General features: G+C 40.8%; 1 protein-coding gene across 13 annotated transcripts in view; it reads left to right on the top strand.

Annotated features, from left to right (window-relative positions):
• LOC137371914 (methyl-CpG-binding domain protein 5-like) overlaps positions 1-21372 on the top strand; it is a 321882-nt gene extending 300510 nt beyond the window's left edge. For 9 of the 13 annotated variants that reach the window (XM_068034970.1, XM_068034969.1, XM_068034961.1 and 6 more), the window contains one exon: positions 19405-21372. In XM_068034970.1, the coding sequence (XP_067891071.1) occupies positions 19405-19476 (72 nt within the window). In that variant the 3' untranslated portion in view covers positions 19477-21372. Of the gene's footprint in view, positions 1-16648; positions 16942-19404 lie in introns of all 13 variants that reach the window. The other 4 variants (XR_010975306.1, XR_010975305.1, XR_010975304.1 and 1 more) reach the window with 1 other exon arrangement.
• Positions 21373-21638: the final 266 nt, after the last annotated feature.

The raw sequence follows: 21638 nt of genomic DNA, 5'->3' as shown, positions 1-21638 counted from the left end.
TCGGCATGACGTTGAGCTCTTCCGTCGCCTCCGCCTCCGGGCTCGCTTCTTCGACCAGGAGTCCTCCCCCCGACCAGCAGACCCATTCACCCGCCTCCAGCATTCTCCCTCTACCTGGACCCCTCCCTCTGGCCTCTTACCCGCTCTTGATCTCTTCATTGAAAACTGTCGGCGAGACATTGGTCGTCTCAATTTCTCTGCCCCCCTCACTCACTCTAACCTGTCCCCCTCTGAACTTGAGGCATTCCGTTCTCTCAGGTCTAACCCCGACATGGTAATCAAACCTGCAGACAAGGGTGGTGCTGTTGTTGTATGGCGTACCGACCTCTACCTTGCAGAAGCTCAACGCCAACTCACGGACACTTCTTCCTACCTCCCTCTGGACCATGACCCCACCACCGAACATCAAGCCACCATCCAAAGGACTGTCATTGACCTCATCTCCTCTGGAGATCTTCCCTCTACGGCTTCCAACCTCATAGTCCCATAACCCCGGACAGCCCGCTTCTACCTCCTTCCCAAAATCCACAAACGGGACTGTCCCGGCAGACCCATTGTGTCAGCCTACTCCTGCCCCACTGAACTTATTTCTTCCTATCTAGACTCTATCTTTTCTCCGCTGGTCCAGTCTCTTCCCACCTACATCCGTGACTCTTCTGACGCCCTACGTCATTTTGACAATTTCCAGTTTCCTGGTCCCAACCGCCGCCTCTTCACTATGGACGTCCAATCGCTCTACACGTCCATCCCCCACCAGGATGGTTTGAGGGCTCTCCGCTTCTTCCTGGAACAGAGGCCCAACCAGTCCCCATCCACCACCACCCTCCTCCGCCTGGCTGAACTTGTTCTCACATTGAACAACTTCTCCTTCAACTCCATGCACTTCCTTCAAGTAAAAGATGTCGCTATGGGTACCCGCATGGGTCCTAGTTATGCCTGTTTTTGTGTGGGATATGTCGAGCATTCTTTGTTCCAGTCCTACTCAGGCCCCCTCCCCCAACTCTTTTTCCGGTACATTGATGACTGTATCGGTGCCGTTTCCTGCTTCCGCCCCGAACTAGAAAACTTTATCAACTTTGCTTCCAATTTCCACCCTTCTCTCACCTTTACATGGTCCATCTCTGACACTTCCCTTCCCTTCCTCGACTTCTCTGTCTCCATCTTTGGGGATAGGTTGTCTACCAATATCCATTATAAGCCCACTGACTCCCACAGCTACCTCGACTACACTTCTTCACACCCTACCTCCTGTAAGGACTCCATTCCATTCTCCCAGTTTCTCCGTCTCCGACGCATCTGCTCTGATGATGCTACCTTCCATGACGGTGCTTCTGATATGACCTCCTTTTTCCTCAACCGAGGATTTCCCCCCACTGTGGTTGACAGGGCCCTCAACCGTGTCCGACCCATTCCCCGCACCTCTACCCTCACCCCTTCCCCTCCCTCCCAGAACCGTGACAGGGTTCCCCTTGTCCTCACTTTTCATCCCACCAGCCTCCATATCCAAAGGATCATCCTCCGCCATTTTCGCCACCTCCAGCGTGATGCCACTACCAGTCGCATCTTCCCCTCCCTTCCCCTGTCAGCATTCCCAAGGGATCATTCCCTCCGCGACACCCTGGTCCACTCCTCCATTACCCCCACCACCTCGTCCCCGTCCCAGCGCACCTTACCCTGCAATTGCAGGAGGTGTAATACCTGCCCATTTACCTCCTCTCTCCTCACTATCCCATACCCCAAACACTCCTTTCAGGTGAAGCAGCGATTTACTTGTACTTCTTTCAATGTAGTATACTGTATTCGCTGCTCACAGTGTGGTCTCCTCTACATTGGGGAGACCAAGCGCAGACTGGGTGACCGCTTTGCGGAACATCTCCGCTCAGTCCGCAAGCAGGACCCTGAGCTTCCGGTTGCTTGCCATTTCAACACTCCCCCCTGCTCTCATGCTCACATCTCTGTCCTGGGATTGCTGCAGTGTTCCAGTGAACATCAACGCAAGCTCGAGGAACAGCTTCTCATCTACCAATTAGGCACACTACAGCCTGCCGGACTGAACATTGAGTTCAATAATTTCAGAGCATGACAGCCCCCCATTTTACTTTCATTTTTAGTTATTTTTTCTTCCTTTTTTTTACATTCCTTTTTACATTTTTTACAATCTTTTTTTGCATTTATTTCATTTCATCTTAGTTTGTTCAGTTTGCTTACCCACTGTTTTTTTCAGGTTTTTTTTCTTCAGGTTTGCACTTGCTGCTGTTCAATATTCAGTGTATTCACACCTAATCTGTACTAATGCTTTGTCTTTCAACACACCATTAACATATTGTTTGCCTTTGCTCCGTGACCTTTTGGTCAGCTATGTGGCCTGGTCCAATCTGCACCTTCTCCTTTGTTATCTCTTGCCCCACCCCCACCTCACTTGTTTATAATCTGTGACTTTTCTAATATTTGTCAGTTCTGAAGAAGGGTCATTGACCCGAAACGTTAACTCTGCTTCTCTTTCCACAGATGCTGCCAGACCTGCTGAGTGATTCCAGCATTTCTTGTTTTTGTTTCAGATTTCCAGCATCCGCAGTATTTTGCTTTTATATTATGAACTTATCTTTAGTCCTTAGTAACTTTGTTCAAGGTGTTGTATAAATAAGGTTTTTATTTATATGTAACTTTAACAGTAAATAAATTCCCTTTTAAATTGTAGTTAACCAATATTTTGTATAACCCAATATAAACCATAATACAAATATTTTACCCTTTCCCAGTATTTCTCCCCAAATATTGCTCCATTGTTTTAAGAGTATACATTGGATCAGTGAAGCCTTCAACATTCTCAGATCATCAAACTACCAAATGATCAATTTTACTTACTATGAGGGATGAATATTCAATCTGGTCCTTTACTCTTGAATCAAAATTCCAAGAAAATATAAAATGTCATGATACACGGTGTTTTGTGGAGAGATTCCTTTGGCCATCAGTTTTTGTTTGACAACCAGAGGCCACATTGGTCTTGCACCTGATGCGAAATCATGAACTCACTAGTGTATCTACCGTTGCACTGCATATTTTGTTTTGCTGTGATCCTGAAACCATTGAAGCAATTCACAATATGCACAAAAACTGTTCATCACATAATGTATGGCTTTGTAGGACAGCATGAGACTAAAGAAGACCTCAAACTCCTAAGAAATTGGATGGATTTTATACACCGAGCACAGTATTTGTTTTAAATACTACTTGATTAACTGGACATGTGATTATAAGTCTCCTCATTCTGCCAAATTTATAATTAAATTTGAGCAGCTGCCTTAGTTCCAAGATGGGGTAAATCTACAAACTCTTTAAAATGTGTTACTAATTGGCAGTTTCAGTCAGGTTGCAGGCAGGGTGTGGGGGGGGGTGGAAATGTAGAACTTTATAGTAAGACTACTGTATAACTATAAAACTATAGTGCACTTGGGTCTAGCTGTTCATTCCTAGGATGTTGCTAAAGAGACAGATTGCTCCAGTGGCATCACTTTCCTGGGAAACTGACAAGTTATTAAGTGATCAAAATATGCAATTTTGTGCCCCAAATATTTTTACAGGTAACCTGATCACTTTGGTGACGTGACAACAATGCATTTTTATAACTTTGTTAAAGTACAAAATGTTCCATGATCATACTGAATGAACTGAAAAGAAAAATTGGCCAGCCCGGGGAGTGGGGAGTTTATTGCCACTCTCAAGGTTAAGAATACTTCACTATGCATCAATGTTTTCTCTTACTTTGGTATGTGCTCACTGCTGACACAGTCTCAAAAAGGGAAAGTATAGTTTTAAATAAGATGAATAAATTTAAAAATCTTAAATCAGAAGGTAGATAAGGGAAAGGATTCATTCTAGCATATTTATCCAGAAAGTACCCCGTTATAGCAGTTAAGCTGTTAAATAATTCCAGGTTTTCCACCACCCTGCCTGGAAATCCATTCCATGTATTGATTGTTTGAAGGAAATCCTAACATGACATAATTTTACCTTTTCCCAATCTGAGCTACCTTAATTTAGGCCTCTGCTCCTATCATCACCGTTAAATTTGAAGTAAAGTAGTAAAGTATAACTTTTGCTTAACCATCTAAGGTTCCCTGTCAGTTGCCTTATTTCAAGGCTGAAAGCCCAGGTTTTGTCAGTTCTTTCTCATGCATCTCTCAGTACCCTGATGCTGGAGATCAATTTTGTGACTGTTCATGCACAGCCTCCAAATTTGAATGTGTTTCGGTGACCAGAATTGGACAGGTGCAGTCTGCTCTGAGCACCCTGAAGTTGAAGCATGACTTCATCCAACTTGCAGTCTATTTTGCCATATAGTTCAGCATTCTCTTTGCTTTATTGATTGATGCTCTGCACCACTTGAACTTGCACAGCACCAAATCCACTAATTCTTTATTCCTCTATTTCTTTCACTTTTTTTTTTGCTATTAAAGATCACACATGGAGCGCACACGTTACCCAATTTTTGTGTTCAATAATATTTGCATTTATCTGTATAGTTTCATCCAACACTCTTCTGCCCATAGTTTCATCAGTCACTTCCTCCATCAAGATTGCTGTCACAAATGTGAAAGGGAGAGCTGTACACTATTTTATGAATTACTGCTAATAAGTATTGTCACTTTTATATTAAATATTTTGTATGTGTAGGACATGTCATGGAATATAATTTTGGTTTCAGACTCATCCTTACTGAGATGTGAGAATATTGCCATGTATTGTATAATGCAGCTAAAACCATTTGTAGCCATTTAAATATAACAAAAAGGTGATCCCATGCACCCAGGCTGAGTCTCAATTGCCAGGAACACATTTTGGAAAATCAAGGCTACCATGTTGTGACCCTTCTTCTAATCTGTGCTCATATCTAACAAGACTCATCATTTGGATGTGCAGGTTTTCTCAATAAGCCTTTTTGTGTCATCCACCATTCTAAGCACGTGAAGGTTTTGTTGAGACGAGGAAAAATCCACTAAGTTCCCCAATGGTTCAGTGGGTGAGATGACTGTATGGTGCAGTGGCCAGCCATGTAGATCACAAAGGCCACAAGTTTGTTTCCAGATATAATTTAATCTGAGGGTGCAGTAGTGGGGATGCACAAGTGGCTCCTCAAGAGAGGAAGAAATCAGATAGGGTTCTTGCTGCATTTAACCCTGCTGGAATTCAGTATGTGTGGGTATTGAGAATGAAGCTCACCTGTGATGGACCTATGGTCAAATAACTTATTGTCAATTATTGTTCAGGCTCACTATATATTTGCCATTTGGGGATATCAATACATGGGGAATAATCCACCAACATAGACTGCCAGCTTTGAAAGAAGGGGATAAGGAATGATCATATTGGGGAGGAAGCTAATTAAAATCACTTCTAAACAATTTACTTCTATAACTTTTCTACTCCTGTGATTCTTTTCAAAGGATCAATGATACAGAATTTCAATCAAATACTTAGCCTGATTGCTAATTGGCTATCTTTCAGCCTTTGTATTGTTGGCTCCATTAGGAGGTTAAAGTTAGGTTTCCAAAGTAAAGCGTTAATTTCGAGATGACTAAAATTTGCTTGCGTGTGTACCACAATTTTATTCAATTTTTATTTCTCTTCATTCCAGTCAGTCAGTTCTTACAGTTGATAAACTTCACTAAGATGAGTTTACATACCTGCATTTTAAATTGAATTCTCTGCCCACATGTAAAGACAAAGATAATAAAAAGAAGCAAAAACAAGAAATGCTGGATTCACTCAGCAGGTCTGGCAGCATCTGTAGAAAGAGAAGCAGAGTTAACGTTTCGGGTCAGTGACCCTTCTTCGGAACTGACAAATATTAGAAAAGTCACAGATTATAAACAAGTGAGGTGGGGGTTGGGCAAGAGATAACAAAGGAGAAGGTGCAGATTGGACCAGGCCACATAGCTGACCAAAAGGTCACAGAGCAAAGGCAAACAATATGTTAATGGTGTTTTGAAAGACAAAGCATTAGTACAGATTAGGTGTGAATATACTGAATATAGAACATCAGCAAGTGCAAACCTGAAGAAAAACAACCTGAAAAAAACAGTGGGTAAGCAAACTGAACAAACTAAGATGAAATGAAATAAATGCAAAAAATGTAAAAAGGAATGCAAAAAAAAGGAAGAAAAAATAACTAAAAATGAAAGTAAAGTGGGGGGCTGTCATGCTCTGAAATTATTGAACTCAATGTTCAGTCCGGCAGGCTGTAGTGTGCCTAATCGGTAGATGAGATGCTGTTCCTCGAGCTTGCGTTGATGTTCACTGGAACACTGCAGCAATCCCAGGACAGAGATAAAAAGAGAATAAAAAGAAGACCTCATGTGGTATATGTAATACTACATGGTATAAATAAGGCAAATGCATAATATTACTTTGAAAGTCAAGCCAGTAGGGCAAAAGGATACAAGTTTAAATTAGTGACTTGGAGAGGAATAATCTTTACTTAAAAGCAATAAATGTTTGGAATAATATACCAAATATTATCAACTAAGGTCGTGGAATCCAACAGAAGTTCAAACTGTGGTTCGATGTTGGGCTGGGTGAGCCTCAGTAAAGAGAGATAAGCTTAGATGGGATCAGAAGCCTTACCCTTGACTTTTTCTCATGTCCTTATATGCTGGAGATTCTAGTCAGAGAACGAGATTCACTGAACCTGTAGTAAGTTATCATCTTTTCAATGCAAGCTTTTCCTGGTATAGAATTAGTTCTCTAATATAGTACCGCACAAATATCTGGGCAATCAGATATGTGTTGCCACAATGAACTAATTACAGAGTTAATTGAAAACTACTTGTTTCACTGATCAGTTTATAGTGTTTACTTTCATTTTTGAATATTCACCTGTTGCAGTTTATTGTATCTGTCTATATGGGGAAGACTGAAGAGAGGAGAAACTTAGTTTGCTGCAGCTGGCCATCCATTTGAATTAACACGCCCTAGTCATACCTATAACTTGAAAATATTCCATCAATTTTAACCAAACTCATAAGGCACTTCCTCGCAAGACATTGAATTATTTTCTGAATGGATGCTCTTTTTCTTTATTTCGTAGCTTGTCTTTGTGCTATGAAGTCGTCTTCATGTTTCTTTAATGCCCAACCAAAGTCCTCTTCAGCAGAACTTGTGTACAACCTTGCCCTCCTACAAGCTGCCATCTGTGCTACCCTTGTCCCCTGTCCATTGTTTCATTGATTGCAGATCCTGTTGCCAAGCTAACATGTAAAGTACACACAGTGTCAGTATCTGAGCTGGTGGCTGAGAGTGAGAGATCGAGTGATGGTGTTTCTTCATCATCACTGTCTTCCACCTTTGCTGTTCACTAGTGCCTGGCCATGTTGCATTTCTTGAGTATCTGAAAGGAGAAAGGCATAAGGGTAGGGTTGTAGTAAGGGGAGGGGGTAAGCAAGAAGTACATGCTTACACTATCTGCAGCTTGTTGATCAGAAGAGATTGATCGATGATGCGGAAGTGGAATGTGAGGAGGAGGATTAGGTATAAGGATACCATCATCTTCAATGGCTGTGTCCACTCCAGTAATGCGACCACCGTCTCCTCCTTCAGGGTAAGGACATACAGCCAGGCCTATCTTCTGGTTCAGTGCTGCTGTCTCTGGTTATGTGCCACCATGTCCTGCAAGAGGGAAAGAAGTGTCACTGAGTGCGGTGCAATTTGTTTTGGTAACATGGCTGTCACGATTGGATAGCTTGCAGTATGTGCCTGCTGCAAGGTGTGGATGTTAGGCTTGTGGCAGTGCTGATTGTGTGACGGTGAGATGAAGCTATGAATGTTATGTATGAGTCGTAATTGAACTTCATGCCCCACTGCATCCAGATCCTTGGGGCTAAACTCCTAGTGTTGATCACTGCGACTATCTAGTTCTAGTATCTTTGCAAAGTTTGTCTGGAGCGCTTCCTGGCCCTCCGTGAATTGGGGGCATCTCTGCCCCTCCACCTCCTGCACCAAGGCCTCTAATGCAGCATCAGAAAATCTTAGAGCCCGCTCTCTCCCATATTGTGCTGAACTTCTGTCTTTCGCAGGTCAGAGTCAGTTGTAGAATGACTTCCAGAACCTGCTGCAGCCACAATGCACCTCCTCTTTAGGAGGTTAAGGATGGCTTTAAATCGTGCAGGCTGACTTTAACTCATGCTAGTCTCCCATCATTTTGGTGCAACCCCCCCCCCACCCCCGCTTGCTCAGGGGTGCAATGGGCATGGAATAATTCCGCATCACAATCCCCGCACCTGTTTTCAAGCCCTGTCTAATTTGTGTCCCTTGTCTTCATAAGCTGTCAGAACTGCCATATTTGAATTTGAGAATTAAAATGGCCTAGCAAGCCACTCACTTGTATTAAACCGCTACAAAGTGTAAGAAAAGGAGTGAAACCAGACAGACCACCCAGCATTGACCTAGGCACTAGAAATGACAATGGCAAACCCAGCCCTGTCGACCTTGCAAAGTCCTCCTTACCAACATCTGGGGGATTGTGCCAAAATTGGGAGAGCTGTCCCACAGACTAGTCGAGCAATAGCCTGACATAGTCATACTTATGAAATCATACCTTTCAGACAATGTTCCTGACATCACCACCATCACCATCCCTGGATATGTCCTGTCCCACCGGCAGGACAGACCCATCAGAGGTGGCAGTACAGTAGTATACAGGGAGTTACCCTGGGAGTCCTCAACATTGACTCCAGACCCCATGACATCTCATGGCATCAGGTCAAACATGGGCAAGGAAACCTCCTGCTGATTACCACCTACCACTGCCCCCTTGGCTGTTGAATCAGTGCTTCTCCATGTTGAACACCAATTAGAGGAAGCACTAAGCGTAGCAAGGGAACAGAATGTACTCTGGGTGGGGCACTTCAATGTCCATCACCAAGAGTGGCTCAGTAGCACCACTATTCACCAAGCTGGCCGCATCCTAAACGATGTAGCTGCTAGACTGTGTCTGCGGCAGGTGGTGAGGGAAAAACCTACTTAACCTCGTTCTCACCAATCTACTTGTCACAGATTCATCTGTCCATGACAGTATTGGTAGGAGTGACCACTGGACAGTCCTTGTGGAGGCGAAGTTCCATCTTCACATTGAGGATACCCACCATCGTGTGGTATGGCATTATCACTATGCTAAATGGGATAGATTTCCAACAATCTAACAACTCAAAACTAGGTATCCATGAGATGCTGTGGGCCATCAGCATCAACAGAATTGTATTCAACCACAATCTGTAACCTCATGGCCCAGCATATCCCCCACTCTACCATTACCACCAAACTGGGGGAAATCAACCCTGGTTCAATGAAGAGAGCAGGAGGACATGCCAGGAGCAGCACCAGGCATACCTCAAAATGAGGTGTCGACCTTCTGAAGCTACAACACAGGACTACTTGCATGCCAGACAGCGGAATAGCATGTGATAGATAGGGCTAAGCGATCCTACAATCACTGGATCAGATCTAAGCTCTGCAGTCCTGCCACATCCAGTTGCAAATGGTGGTGGACAATTAACTAACAGGAGGAGGAGGAGGCTCCACAAATATCCCCATCCTCAATGATGAGGTGGTCCAGTGCATTAGTGCCAAAGACTAGGCTGAAGCATTTGCATCCATCTTCAGCCAGAAGTGCCGAGCGGATGATCCATCTCAGCCTCCTCCTGAGGTCCCCAGCATCACAGATGCCAGTCTTCAGCCAATCCGATTTGCTCCAGCTGATATCAAGAAACAGCTGAAGGCACTGGATACTGCAAAGGCTATGGGCCCTGACAACATTCCGACAATAATACTGAAGACTTGTGCTCCAGAACTAGCCGAGCGCCTAGCCGAGCTGTTCCCGTATAGCTACAACACTGATGTCTACCTGGCAATGTGGAAAATTGCCCAAGTATGCCCTGTACAAAGCAGGACAATCCAACCTAGCCAATGATGGTCCTTTCAGTCTACTCTCGATCATCAGCAAAGTAATGGAAGGAGTCGTCGACAGTGCTATCAAGCGGCGCTGGCTCTGCAATAACCTGCTCACTGACGCTCAGTTTGGGTTCTGCCAGGGCCAGTCAGCTCCTCGCCTCATTACATGGACAAAAGAGCTGAACTCCAGAGATGAGGTGAAAGTGCCCGCTCTTGACATCAAGGCAGCAGTTGACCAAGTATGGCATCAAGGAGTCAATGGGATTCGGAGGGGGGGGGAGGTGGGCGGAGTGGACCTCTCGGCTTGGTGGAGTCATATCAAGCACAAAGGAAGATGGTTGTGGTTGTTGGAGGTCAATCATCTCAGTCCTAGGACATCACTGCAGGAGTTCCTCAAGGTAGTGTCCTCAGCCCAATCAGCTTCAGCTACTTCATCAATGGCCTTCCTTCCATCATAAGGTCAGAAGTAGGGGATGTTCGCTGATGATTACACAATGTTCAGCACCATTTGCGACTCCAGATACTGAAGCAGCCCGTGTTCAGATGCAGCAGGACCTGGACAACATCCAGCCTTGGGCTGATAAGTGGCAAGTAACATTCGCACCACACAAGTGCCAGGCAATGACCATCTCAAACAAGAGAAAATCTAACCATCTCCCCTTAATATTCAATGGCATTACCATCGCTGGATCCCCCACTATCAACATTCTGGGGGTTACCATTGACCAGAAACTATGGCTACAAGAGCAGGTCAGAGGCTGGGAATTTTGCGGCGAGTAACTCACCATCTGACTCCCCAATGCCTGTCCACCACCTACAAGACACAAGTCAGGAGTGGGATATTCTCCAATTGCCTGGATGGGTGCAGCTCCAACAACACTGAAGAAGCTCGACACCATCCAAGACAAAGCAGCCCGCTTGATTAGCACCCTATCCACCACCTTCAACATTCACTCCCTTCACCACCAACGTGCTGTGGCAGCAGTGTGCCATCTACAAGATGCACTGCAGCAACTTACCAAGGCTCCTTCGACAACACCTTCCAAACCTGCCACCTCCACTACCTGGAAGGACAAGGGCAGCAAATACATGGGAATACCACCACCTGCAAGTTCCCCTCCAAGTCGCACACCATCCTGACTTGGAACTATATCACCGTTCCTTCACTGTCGCTGGGTCAAAATCCTGGAACTCCTTCCCTAACAGCACTGTGGGTATACCTACACCCCAAGGACTGCAGCGATTCAAGAAGGCAGCTCACCACCACCTTCTCGAGGGCAATTAGAGATGGGCAATAAATGCTGTCCTAGTCAGCAACACCCACATCCCATGAACAAATAATAAAAAAAACAGTTCCTGGTGAGCTGCAGCCTGATGACAGGGAATTACTTTGTACTGAGTCTAATGAATTCCTGGGAAATACATGACTGAATAATCATACATGGACTCTGGGCGGAGTGGAGTTAATGAACTGAATGGCCTTTTTCACTCCAGAATTTGTTCTTCTGCATGTTACTGTGTGAACGGGGAGGAACATACTGAAAGCCATTGAAGCATTGATTTGATTTAAGAAATCCAAATTGTATTTATTATCTTGTAGTATATATAACACACTTTATATTTATTTTATTTACTTTTTTTATTTTGTTTTATTTATTTTTTAAATTTTTATTTTTATTTATTTTTATTAAATTATATTATACAGTATCATTTTACTGCTTAAAAACTGGGATGTTTCAAAGCATATATACTCAGTTTAATTGCCCCTCAGGTCTGCAGATGCTGCCCTTACCCACCTCCACCATCTACTTCCAATCCATATGACAAGGGAAAAGTGCATTTCTGTGCAGTATATTGCTTGGTTTTATAATCGCGTATTTTGTACATTAGCAATCAACTCGAGATTTTATTAAAATAATTATAATAAGAAGGGAGGGACTCTGCCCCCTCTCAATTTCATCTATGCACATCACCACATTCTTGTACACAGGCTTAAAAGCTGAGTGAAAATGCTTGATTAGACTGGAATGTAACTGGATTTTGTGAGTGACTTGGTCTCATGCAAAGATCCTTTTACAAATGACTATGTTGAGAATACTTTGCTTCACCAGAGTATTTTGTTCTTTTTATCAATTGTTTAATTATAATTCATAGCCTCTACATTGATGAAGCACTTAGTTTTATAGGCAGAGCCACTTGAGTCTATAGAATAAATTTATATAAATAGATAAGGTATATGATAATTCAGTGTTTTCTGCAGTTTAAAAAAAATGACATTCAATAATTTAAATTAAATAACAGTAAAATGGAAAGTTAGTACTGAGGAAATTAATCACTCATAATTTGAATTAAGAGGAGTAATCTAATTTTGTGGATTAAATTGAAGATACTTAGAGGTAATAGTTGAACAATCGTGGAGAGGATGAGTAGTATCAGTACTTTTTAGTTCAGATAGACTTCAGTTCAATCAACACACGTTCCTTTTGAGCTGACCTTAAATTACATTTTTCGTTTTTCTGAAAGTTAAATCAAACAAAGCTTTTTAGCAGATGCACGACTGTCAAGCCCAGTCATCTCTGTGAAAATGAAATCCTGCTGAAATAGTCTATTCACTAAGATGTCCACTAGTTTATATTTATTATTTAGTAACTCAGTTGTGATACATTAGGTCTTTGACATGTCCTGTCCGTATATCCTTTTAATGAGATATGTTTCTTAATTAAGTAATCATGTTTAGAATAGAAAATTAAATATAGCATAAACCTTTTAATTGAGTCTTCAAAACAAATCTCTGCTGAATTCAATGACAAATTTCAGGCTTGATTTTAATAAATCTTTAGAATACAGTGGCATTTATGCATCTGTATTTTTCCTGTCACAGTTCAATTTTTTATTCTACTTTGAAAGCTTTTCTTAAATTAACAAAAAATTCTCCCATGAAATTTTAAGAGCATTGCTCACTTTTTCAGTTTTGTTTCCTGAAGAATTTATCAAATGTACTTGCATCAAATGTGATTCTCGCACAAACTTTGGGAAAAGTTCAAAATGGCCAGTGGGAATTAGAGAGATTTTTTTTTTAAAGTTAATTAAAGTAATCTGAAAAGCTTAAAGTATAATGCAAGCATCAATAAGATGAGCAGAAAATGTCTTTTTTCCCCACTTGCTACTCCCTTCTGCAGAAACTAGAAACTAAAGAGGTATTAGAAACTGCTATACAAGAGACCACATGTGAACAAGCATAAAATCATAGAATGGTTACAGCACAGAAGGAGACCATTCAGCCCATTGTGTTTGTGCCAGCTCTCTGCAAGAGCAACTTAGTTAGTCCCATGCCCCTGCCCTTTCCAAACAGGATAAAATATCTGCCAATCTAAGTGTTTAGTATAGTGTAGCTTGAGAAAGCACAGCATTACAAATCACAAAATTACCCCATTTATCATGAGCATTGCCCAGTAACAGTGCAAAGTTCCCATTGGTTTTTAGCTTTGATTATATTCAGATGTACTTGCTGCAGTTGAGGTAAATGTAATCTATTCTTGACATGTTTAGGAAAGGGTACACAAGGCAACACTGGACATTCAGCATGTAAATGAAGGGCAAAGACTGAAGTACCAGAGAGCAGAAAAAATATATACTTAAGTGCATTGATCTCAGCATAGTTGAAAACAGTTGAGCTTTTATAACTATTCAATGCCATTATACTATTAATGAAAATAGAGACATGTTGTCAAAGCTTTTCGTTTTGGACAATCACAAGAATAACCAAAGTAAGGGAAAACAACAACAACTTATACTGCATAAGAGAGTGCTGATTGGTTGGCAAGTGAACTCTGGTAGAGGCGTTACCATGGAGAATGCACCAGTTTGCGGTGACTGACAGTTAACTGCCAAGCTTTGTTTGAAATCTAAACCAGGCAGCTTGACTCTGGTCAAGGCATTGCCCTGAGGAATGAACCAGCGAATGGTTGTCATTTATTTTGTTCAACTGAAACACATGCAATGTATGTACATGTGCTTTCTGTCACAAAGAACAGGGCCCTGTGTATTAATATATGTAGCTTTATGAATAGGAAGGGAATAGAGGGATATGGGCCCCGGAAGTGCAGAAGGTGTCAGTTTAGGCAGGCATCAAGATCGGCGCAGGCTTGGAGGGCCGAATGGCCTGTTCCTGTGCTGTACTGTTCTTTGTTCTTCCAGTAGGCGCAAATGTGCCACACTGCGAGCCCGACTGACAATCTTAAATTGGTTGTCAGCGTAATTCTTAGCACACTGTGGATTATTTAGCAAATATTGTCCAATTGCGGAATCACATCTAATATTAGACAATGTTTTGAGTTTTGCAAGCACGGGCTGGTTGGGTACAGCCTGTACCTTGCCCGTTGCGAACAGCAGAAGAGACATGTTGTTTGATACGATCTGCCAGTCTTTGGGATGTACAGCCTATATACCTAGCTTCACACTGGCATTGAAATTTATATAACACGTTACTCATTTATGTGAAGGGCAGAACATCTTTTTGGCTTAACGACAGCACCGTTGGTGAGCACCGCACGTGGTGCTACTGCATAGTAGCAGCGTGAAACAGCTAGCTTTACCTGTTGCTCAAAGTTTTGCGACACATTACCCTTCCAGGGTAATGCACCATGATATAGTGCTGCATACCCTTCCAGGGTAATGTGAGGTAGACTGGGCACTTTTCAGGGCCGAAAATGACAGCATTAGGCCCATTCATAAGTTTGCGTGATATACAGCGAAAAATGATCTGATCATGCAGGATGTCTTTGATTCGCCCTTTTTCAACATCAAGCTTGCATGGTGAGCAAAAGGCTCAGGCCCTATTTATGAGGTTACCGATAAGGTCAATCTTCTAGCGCATGGAACTGTATGTATTCCAACACATGTGTTGACCAATGAAGGTAGGTTTGAGGTAGACCATGGTAGAGACCCCCTTAACAGATTTCTCAACTAGTACGTCAAGGAAAGGGAGCTCATTTGACTGCTCCATTTCAAAGGTGAATTTGAGCGCAGGATGGAACCCATTAAGACGTGCGAGGAAATTATTGCATGCAGGTGCGGATTCGAATATAGCAAACATATCATCTACACATCAGAAATCTGCAAGAGGTTGGGGGTTAGGTGTCATTCCCTCAAAGACACGTTTCTCAAGGAACGCAACAAAGATATTTGCAAGAGCTGGGCCTAGATGGGATCCCATGGCATCACCATCTATTTGGGCATACATGGTGTCGTTAAAGCTGAACTCAACTGCACGAGTTGCCGAGTTCGTAAGTTCAGTGAATACTGATTCACGCAATGGTGGTGGGTCTAGATCACCACGATATAGTGCTGCAGCACAAATATCTATGGCTTCCTTAAGTGGTACGTTGGTGAATAGGCTAGCAATGTCAAATGAGCATATGGACACAGCATTGCTATCGATATGCAAGTCCTGTATGGTCTTCGCAAATGTGAAGGAATCCTTCACCTGTAAGTGGAGAACATGCTCAAAACTGGTTGTAACAATTCGCCCAACCATATGGCTAATTCATGTTGTGCAGAACCAGTCATAGATGAGAGAAAATTTTAAACAAAGCTTGGCAGTTAACTGTCAGTTACCGTAAACTGGTACATTCGCCATGGAAACGCCTCTACCAATCAGAGTTCAGTTGCCAACCAATCAGCACTCTCTTATACAGTATAAGTTGTTGTTTTCCCTTACATTGATTATTTTTGCGATTGTCCTGATGAGTGCAAGATGAAAAGCTTTGACAACATGTCTATTTTCAACAATACTCAAGTTCTGTACTACTAAACGACTATTTACCATTAATCCTGTTTCAGTACATTATTGCATGTTGTCTTAGATCATCAATCTTGTATTGGTTTATAATTTTAAAGTGTGGCCAATATTTGGATTTACATTGCCGGAGAATAGATGTCCTTTTCCTAAATTGCCTTAGAGTCATTGAGAGATACAGCACTGAAACAGGCCCTTTGGCCCACCGTGTCTGTGCCGACCAACAACCACCAATTTATACTAATCCTACATTAATCCCACATTCCCTACCACATCCCCACCTTCCCTCAATTTTTCCTACCACCTACCTACACACACTAGGGGCAATTTACAATGGCCAATTTACCTATCAACCTGCAAGTCTTTGGCTATGGGAGGAAACTGGAGCACCCGGCGGAAACCCACGCAGTCATAGGGAGAACTTGCAAACTCGGTACAGACGGTACCCAGAACTGAACCCGGGTCGCTGGAGCTGTGAGGCTGCGGTGCTAACCACTGCGCCTTGCCCCATTTGTACTACAGTCAGTGATGTTTCTGCATTGAAGTCTAAAAGTAGTAGACTAACCTTTCAGAGAATGTTCTGAAGAATTGTTCCATTCTCTATATTTGCTTCATGTATTAGACGTTTATAGAATGATAGCTTTGTAAGTAATCATAGGTATTATGAAAGTTTGTTTGTAAATGACAGCATTTCAATATAGCAGAGTTTCAGAACTGTCACTGTATCAGGAGCTGGCTGAGTTTTACTGACTGACAAATTGTTGAAACTGAGAAAGCAGCAAGTTGTGACCCTGAAACTGACTGTGTACTAACAGTGTACACACTCATGAATAGTTTGCGATCCTGAAACGGTTTCCTGAATTGTAGTTGAATTTCAACTTACTGCGTTCTCTGCTTCTTCAGGTTGTGAGCCTGACCTGAATCGAGCTGCCTACCTTGAGAAAAAAAGACCCTGCTCCTGAGACGCATTCCTGTAGCTGAACTGAAATGAACGCTTTTAAGAAGTATAATTAAGAGATTCACTCAGTGTGCAGACAGAGATTAAGTGCATTATGACTCTGACAACGATTGCCATTGATTTGTGAAGCACATTCCACTGCTCCTTCTGGGCTAAACGATGAAAGATTAGCACTTGGATTTTCACTATGTGAAAGCAGTAATGTCATAATGGGAGTGTTATTCCATTCAGTTACATGGTAAGTGAATTGGAACATTGGAGATGTTTCACTATAAATGGAGAATACCACAGCTACTGGCGTGAAACATTATACAGTGAGTGCAATTATAACAAGGTCAGAAGTGTGCTCTGTTTGATTCATAAACTGGATCTATATTGCATCATACTGGTGGCTGCAGAGTATACTATTTATACAGTGAAATTTTTTGAGAAATGTTTTAAATTGAAATTTTAAAGTGCATACTCCGTTACCCTAGTTGCAATCTGGTATGCATTGTTAATAGTGTGTTGCTTATGTTTTTCATGCCATTTGAGCCATAACATCTAATGTCCTGAGCTTTACTCATTGAAGTTCATGTTCAAGATTGAGATGTGAGAACCGAAGTACCAAACGAAGAAAACTTGGTACTTGGGAATAATCAAACTACGTAGACAATTGGGCTTTAATCCATACATAGGGGGCAGCCTTTCTCATTTTGGTTGATATTTATGTTCTGTGTCGTTTAGCTGTTGGCATTTATTGGGGACACAAGTGATTCCAACAATTTTCAAACAGGCTTATAGTACTATTGAAGTATATTTTTTTGGTATAATTGAATAGTGTGTCCTGAGAATTCTTCAGTTGCAAAAGCAAAGCATCTCATCCTCAGTTCCTCCAACTTACACATACATCTGAATATTGTTGGTCAAACTGTTAGCATTGTAAAACCAAGAGGCACCAAAAGTGACTCAAACAAAAACATTACATACATAACTTTTCTTTTTTTAAAAAAAAGCAGCTCTGCCTTAATTAGTAACAAACCATTTTTCTCTGGGTCCCATCCATGTAGTAATTGCTATGTTTTCAGTTCGCTTGTCTTACAGCTGTTGTTTGTGCATTGGACTTGGTCCTTGTTTGCAGCTACAGAATAATCATCTTAGTCATCTCAGATTGTCTGCTTGGCTCAATTATTAGAATTCTGATTGAGTCAGATATTTATTAGTTTGACCCCCAACCCACATAATCTAGACTACCATTGTGATGTATTACTGGGGGAGTGTTGCATCATTGATGGGGCAATTCTTCAGATAAGATGTTAAACCAAGGACTAGTCTAGCTGCTCTGGTGGTTTATTTGCATACTAACGATCTCATGGAAGTACTCCCAGTGGAGTGACTTAACATTCCTCCCTTAATCAATGCCACCAAAAACAAGTTAACCTATCATTCTTCGCATTGCTGTTTGCAAGATCTTTCTGTGTGCAACATGATTGCTGCCTTTACCAATGCAAGTTCCTGTATTTCAAAAGTAATTCATTTGCTTTGAAATGTTTCTGAGCAATTTTCTTTGGTAATATATAAATGTGAGTCTTCGTTCTTTTCCCCCTGCATGTTTCCCTGGTTCACGTATATCTCAAAGCCTAAAAAGAAAGAACTTGCATTTATATAGCATCTTTCACAACCACAGGATGTCCCAAAGCGCTCTGTCTTTCTTGCCAGTGGGTTCCCTTGCTTCAGGCTGATTGCAGTGATGCTGTTCCCATAATCTGCAGTCTGCAAAATGGCTGACTGAATTAACCGTTAAATGTCTGCAAATCAGCCATGTGCACCTAAATCATAAACAATGCACACACATTGCTCTGCTGCTTATTGAAATTTGAACAATGGTATAAATAGGTTGTTATCCAGCTGCCTGCTAAACAATAATATTCAATTTATTATTTATGCCTTACTGCCAACTTGTGACTATTTCTTTGGGTTATGCAATAATTTGTTTAATAAGCAAATATTAGAAGTACCCTGTATATACAGTTGAATCCTGATAAGTGTCAGATTTTCAAGACTTGTTATACTTGGATCATGAATTTTATAAACTGGATTAAGATGGCCAATGCACAGAATTATTGTTCCACGTTCCATGAAAATATTCAATCAACAATTTAATCTATTTTTAAAAAAAACAAATTTAGATCACGCAAGTGAATACACAGTTAAAAATATGTGACTGTAGTGTATTCAATTTTATGTTGAGCATTAAATATTTGAGAAACCTATTTTGTGCTTTAATGAGGAATTTGTACTCGTGTTATACTATGATCAAGAAATATATTTGCTAGGGAACTATTGGTTGCAGAATATTGGAATTCTAAGCTTCAATCAGGTATGTGTTGTCGAGTCTATTCTCCTCTGCTCAAACTAGAAAAAGGACAGAATTTGACACTATAATTTTGACAATTCACCCATCTTAGACCTACACTCCACCTCAGTTGAGATTGATTGGTAGTAAATTATTGATCCTATGTTTTCTGCTGCTACTGAGATGGGTTAAGATACACAAACACTCTGATTGTCTTACTGCACATGCTAAAGTCACTTCTGTAATCCAAGCAACAGAATAATTTCATGTTCAATGGTCACACTATACAGATTTGTATCTTGTTTAATATCATGCAAGATATTTACTGCATTTCAGTGGGTTAATCTGAAGTTTTACATTTTACAGGTTCACCAGGCACCTCAGAAGGAAAGGCAAGTCAAGTCACCAAAAGCCAAGAGGCGAAAAATCTCTAGATAACGTTTAATGTCGTCATCACTGATAGAGTTATAGGGTGGAACTGTGTGTATATAGAGTCTTAATTATCCACAATGCTACAAGGTGCTAATGAACTGTGGTACAGAGTTTCTTCAATAATTAGCAAAAATTATATGCTGGATAGCTCATCAGAAACCGTGTGAGATCATGGTTACAGTTTATTTACTGCTTGCCTAAAGAAGTGACATTTTCTACAGTACTAAAAGATCAAGAGTATCAAAAACTGAACAGTCCAAATGTTTCTGATGAATTTTCATTGTGTATATAGATATGCAAAATTTCATGGTAATATCAAATTGTAAATAGTGTATAAAGATGTCATGTACAAGCATACTTAATGCACAGTTTATCTTTTCTTGTACAAACTAGTGTACAAAATTATTTGGTTTCTATTGAGTACACATACAAGTGACTACCAGTGTAAAGAGGATAAATAAAAATGCCGCTTAAAGCTTTTATATGCAAGATGCTGTTTTTGTATTTAACAGCAGATGAGGCATGGTTATATGATAACTTAGTTATTATGGCAGACACTTCACACCGCCAATGTTCATTTCTATTCTGTTTAGAATTCTGTCTTTTGTGCAATGGCATGAAGGTCTACTACAGTCCCACATGCAAACTCCATGTAAAATGAAGTCTTTCTTTTTCCCTTCCCTTTTTTCCATTCTGAATTGATGTGTTCTGTTTTGATGGTATTGTTGTCTATGTTTTCTTATCAGTCAGCTTTTCTGCTGTCTTATGTCGAAACAAATGTTTTATTCATCAAAGATGCGTGCTTTTATATTTAATTTTGCCTTTCTTTGCTTTACTCCTAAATTGTCTTGTAATGACCAACTTTGCTCTTTGTTTTGGCATTTATCTAATCGTTTTGTATTTTCTCACATGTATACTTTACATTAGTAGAATATGTAAAGTATTTCGTGCACTTGATTTTAATTGGTTGACGGCATTTATGTGGGTGATAGGAGTAGTTTGTTCCAGTCCATGCAAATTCTCTTTAGGGTTTTATGGTTTCGTGTAAAGGACACTAATTGTAAATATTGTGAGCATTACAGGTCGTGCAGTGTTGTAACATTTTTAATAATGTTGCACCTACTTTCCAATTAAAAACTGGTCACTCATACTTGAATTTCTGCTTGTGGAGCTATTCTTTACCAACATTTCATGGTAAAATAGGAATCCTAATGCAGTATGCCAGGCCTATTTTTAAATCTTTTTCAAATAGAGTTTTAAGAAATTACATTTGCAATTTATGACTAGTGTAATTACTTGCATTGTGTAATTGAAGGTAGTCATCACATTTTCTATACAGTCATGTACATTAATTTGCTTGTTTGAATCTTGTAGCAAAGAACAATGAAAGGTAATATCCAACTAAAAAATATTGGATTTTTAACTTGATCGTTTTCCTTCATGGTACCAAGTTGGCAAAGGACATTGAATAATTTGTCAAAGCTTCTGTGAAGCTGTCATTGAACTGAAGTACAGATTGTAGCAATACAGTGATTGATGGGACTGGATGATTCATCAGCAGCACAAACACTACATAAAGTTGTATTGTGGCAATCCTGATTTTCATTAATGCTTGTTTTATTTAGTGTGACTGGAAAACATATAATTAGATCTCAATATATAAATTCATTTTTGTGGTACAAACAGATTCATAGACATTTGAATTAAAAGCTGGGCTGTCTAATAGTGATTTTGATACAGTGGCGAACTTTAGGACAGCAAGGCAGCATTTATATGTTACACTTCAGTACTTTTGGCCATTGTGAGTTAGGCCCCATATGACTGGATTTTTATTGGTGTTGAAGTCCTTGGGAATTGAGATGAGATTAAAGATAGCCAAAAATACAACCATTTTAGCAGAAATGCTTCACTAAATTTAATCATGTAGACATATTATGTATAAATACCTCAGAAATGATTAGAAGTCCACAAACCATAGAAACACTAGTACTATATACTAGTGTTAAATTTCCACATTTAACTAGAGTTCCTCTATGACCATAAATGTGGAAGATCTTCCATTTATTTCAATTTTTTTCTGTTCTACGATTTATTGAAAAAAAAGCCATTGAATCAATAGAATACCCTTATTAAACAACTCATGGATTTGCAGTCCCTTCCTGTTGTCT

Source organism: Heterodontus francisci, chromosome 7 (assembly GCF_036365525.1).
Source record: "Heterodontus francisci isolate sHetFra1 chromosome 7, sHetFra1.hap1, whole genome shotgun sequence".
NCBI lineage: Eukaryota > Metazoa > Chordata > Chondrichthyes > Heterodontiformes > Heterodontidae > Heterodontus > Heterodontus francisci.
Note: the sequence above shows the minus strand (reverse complement) of the source record. Positions and strands in the feature narration are given on the sequence as shown.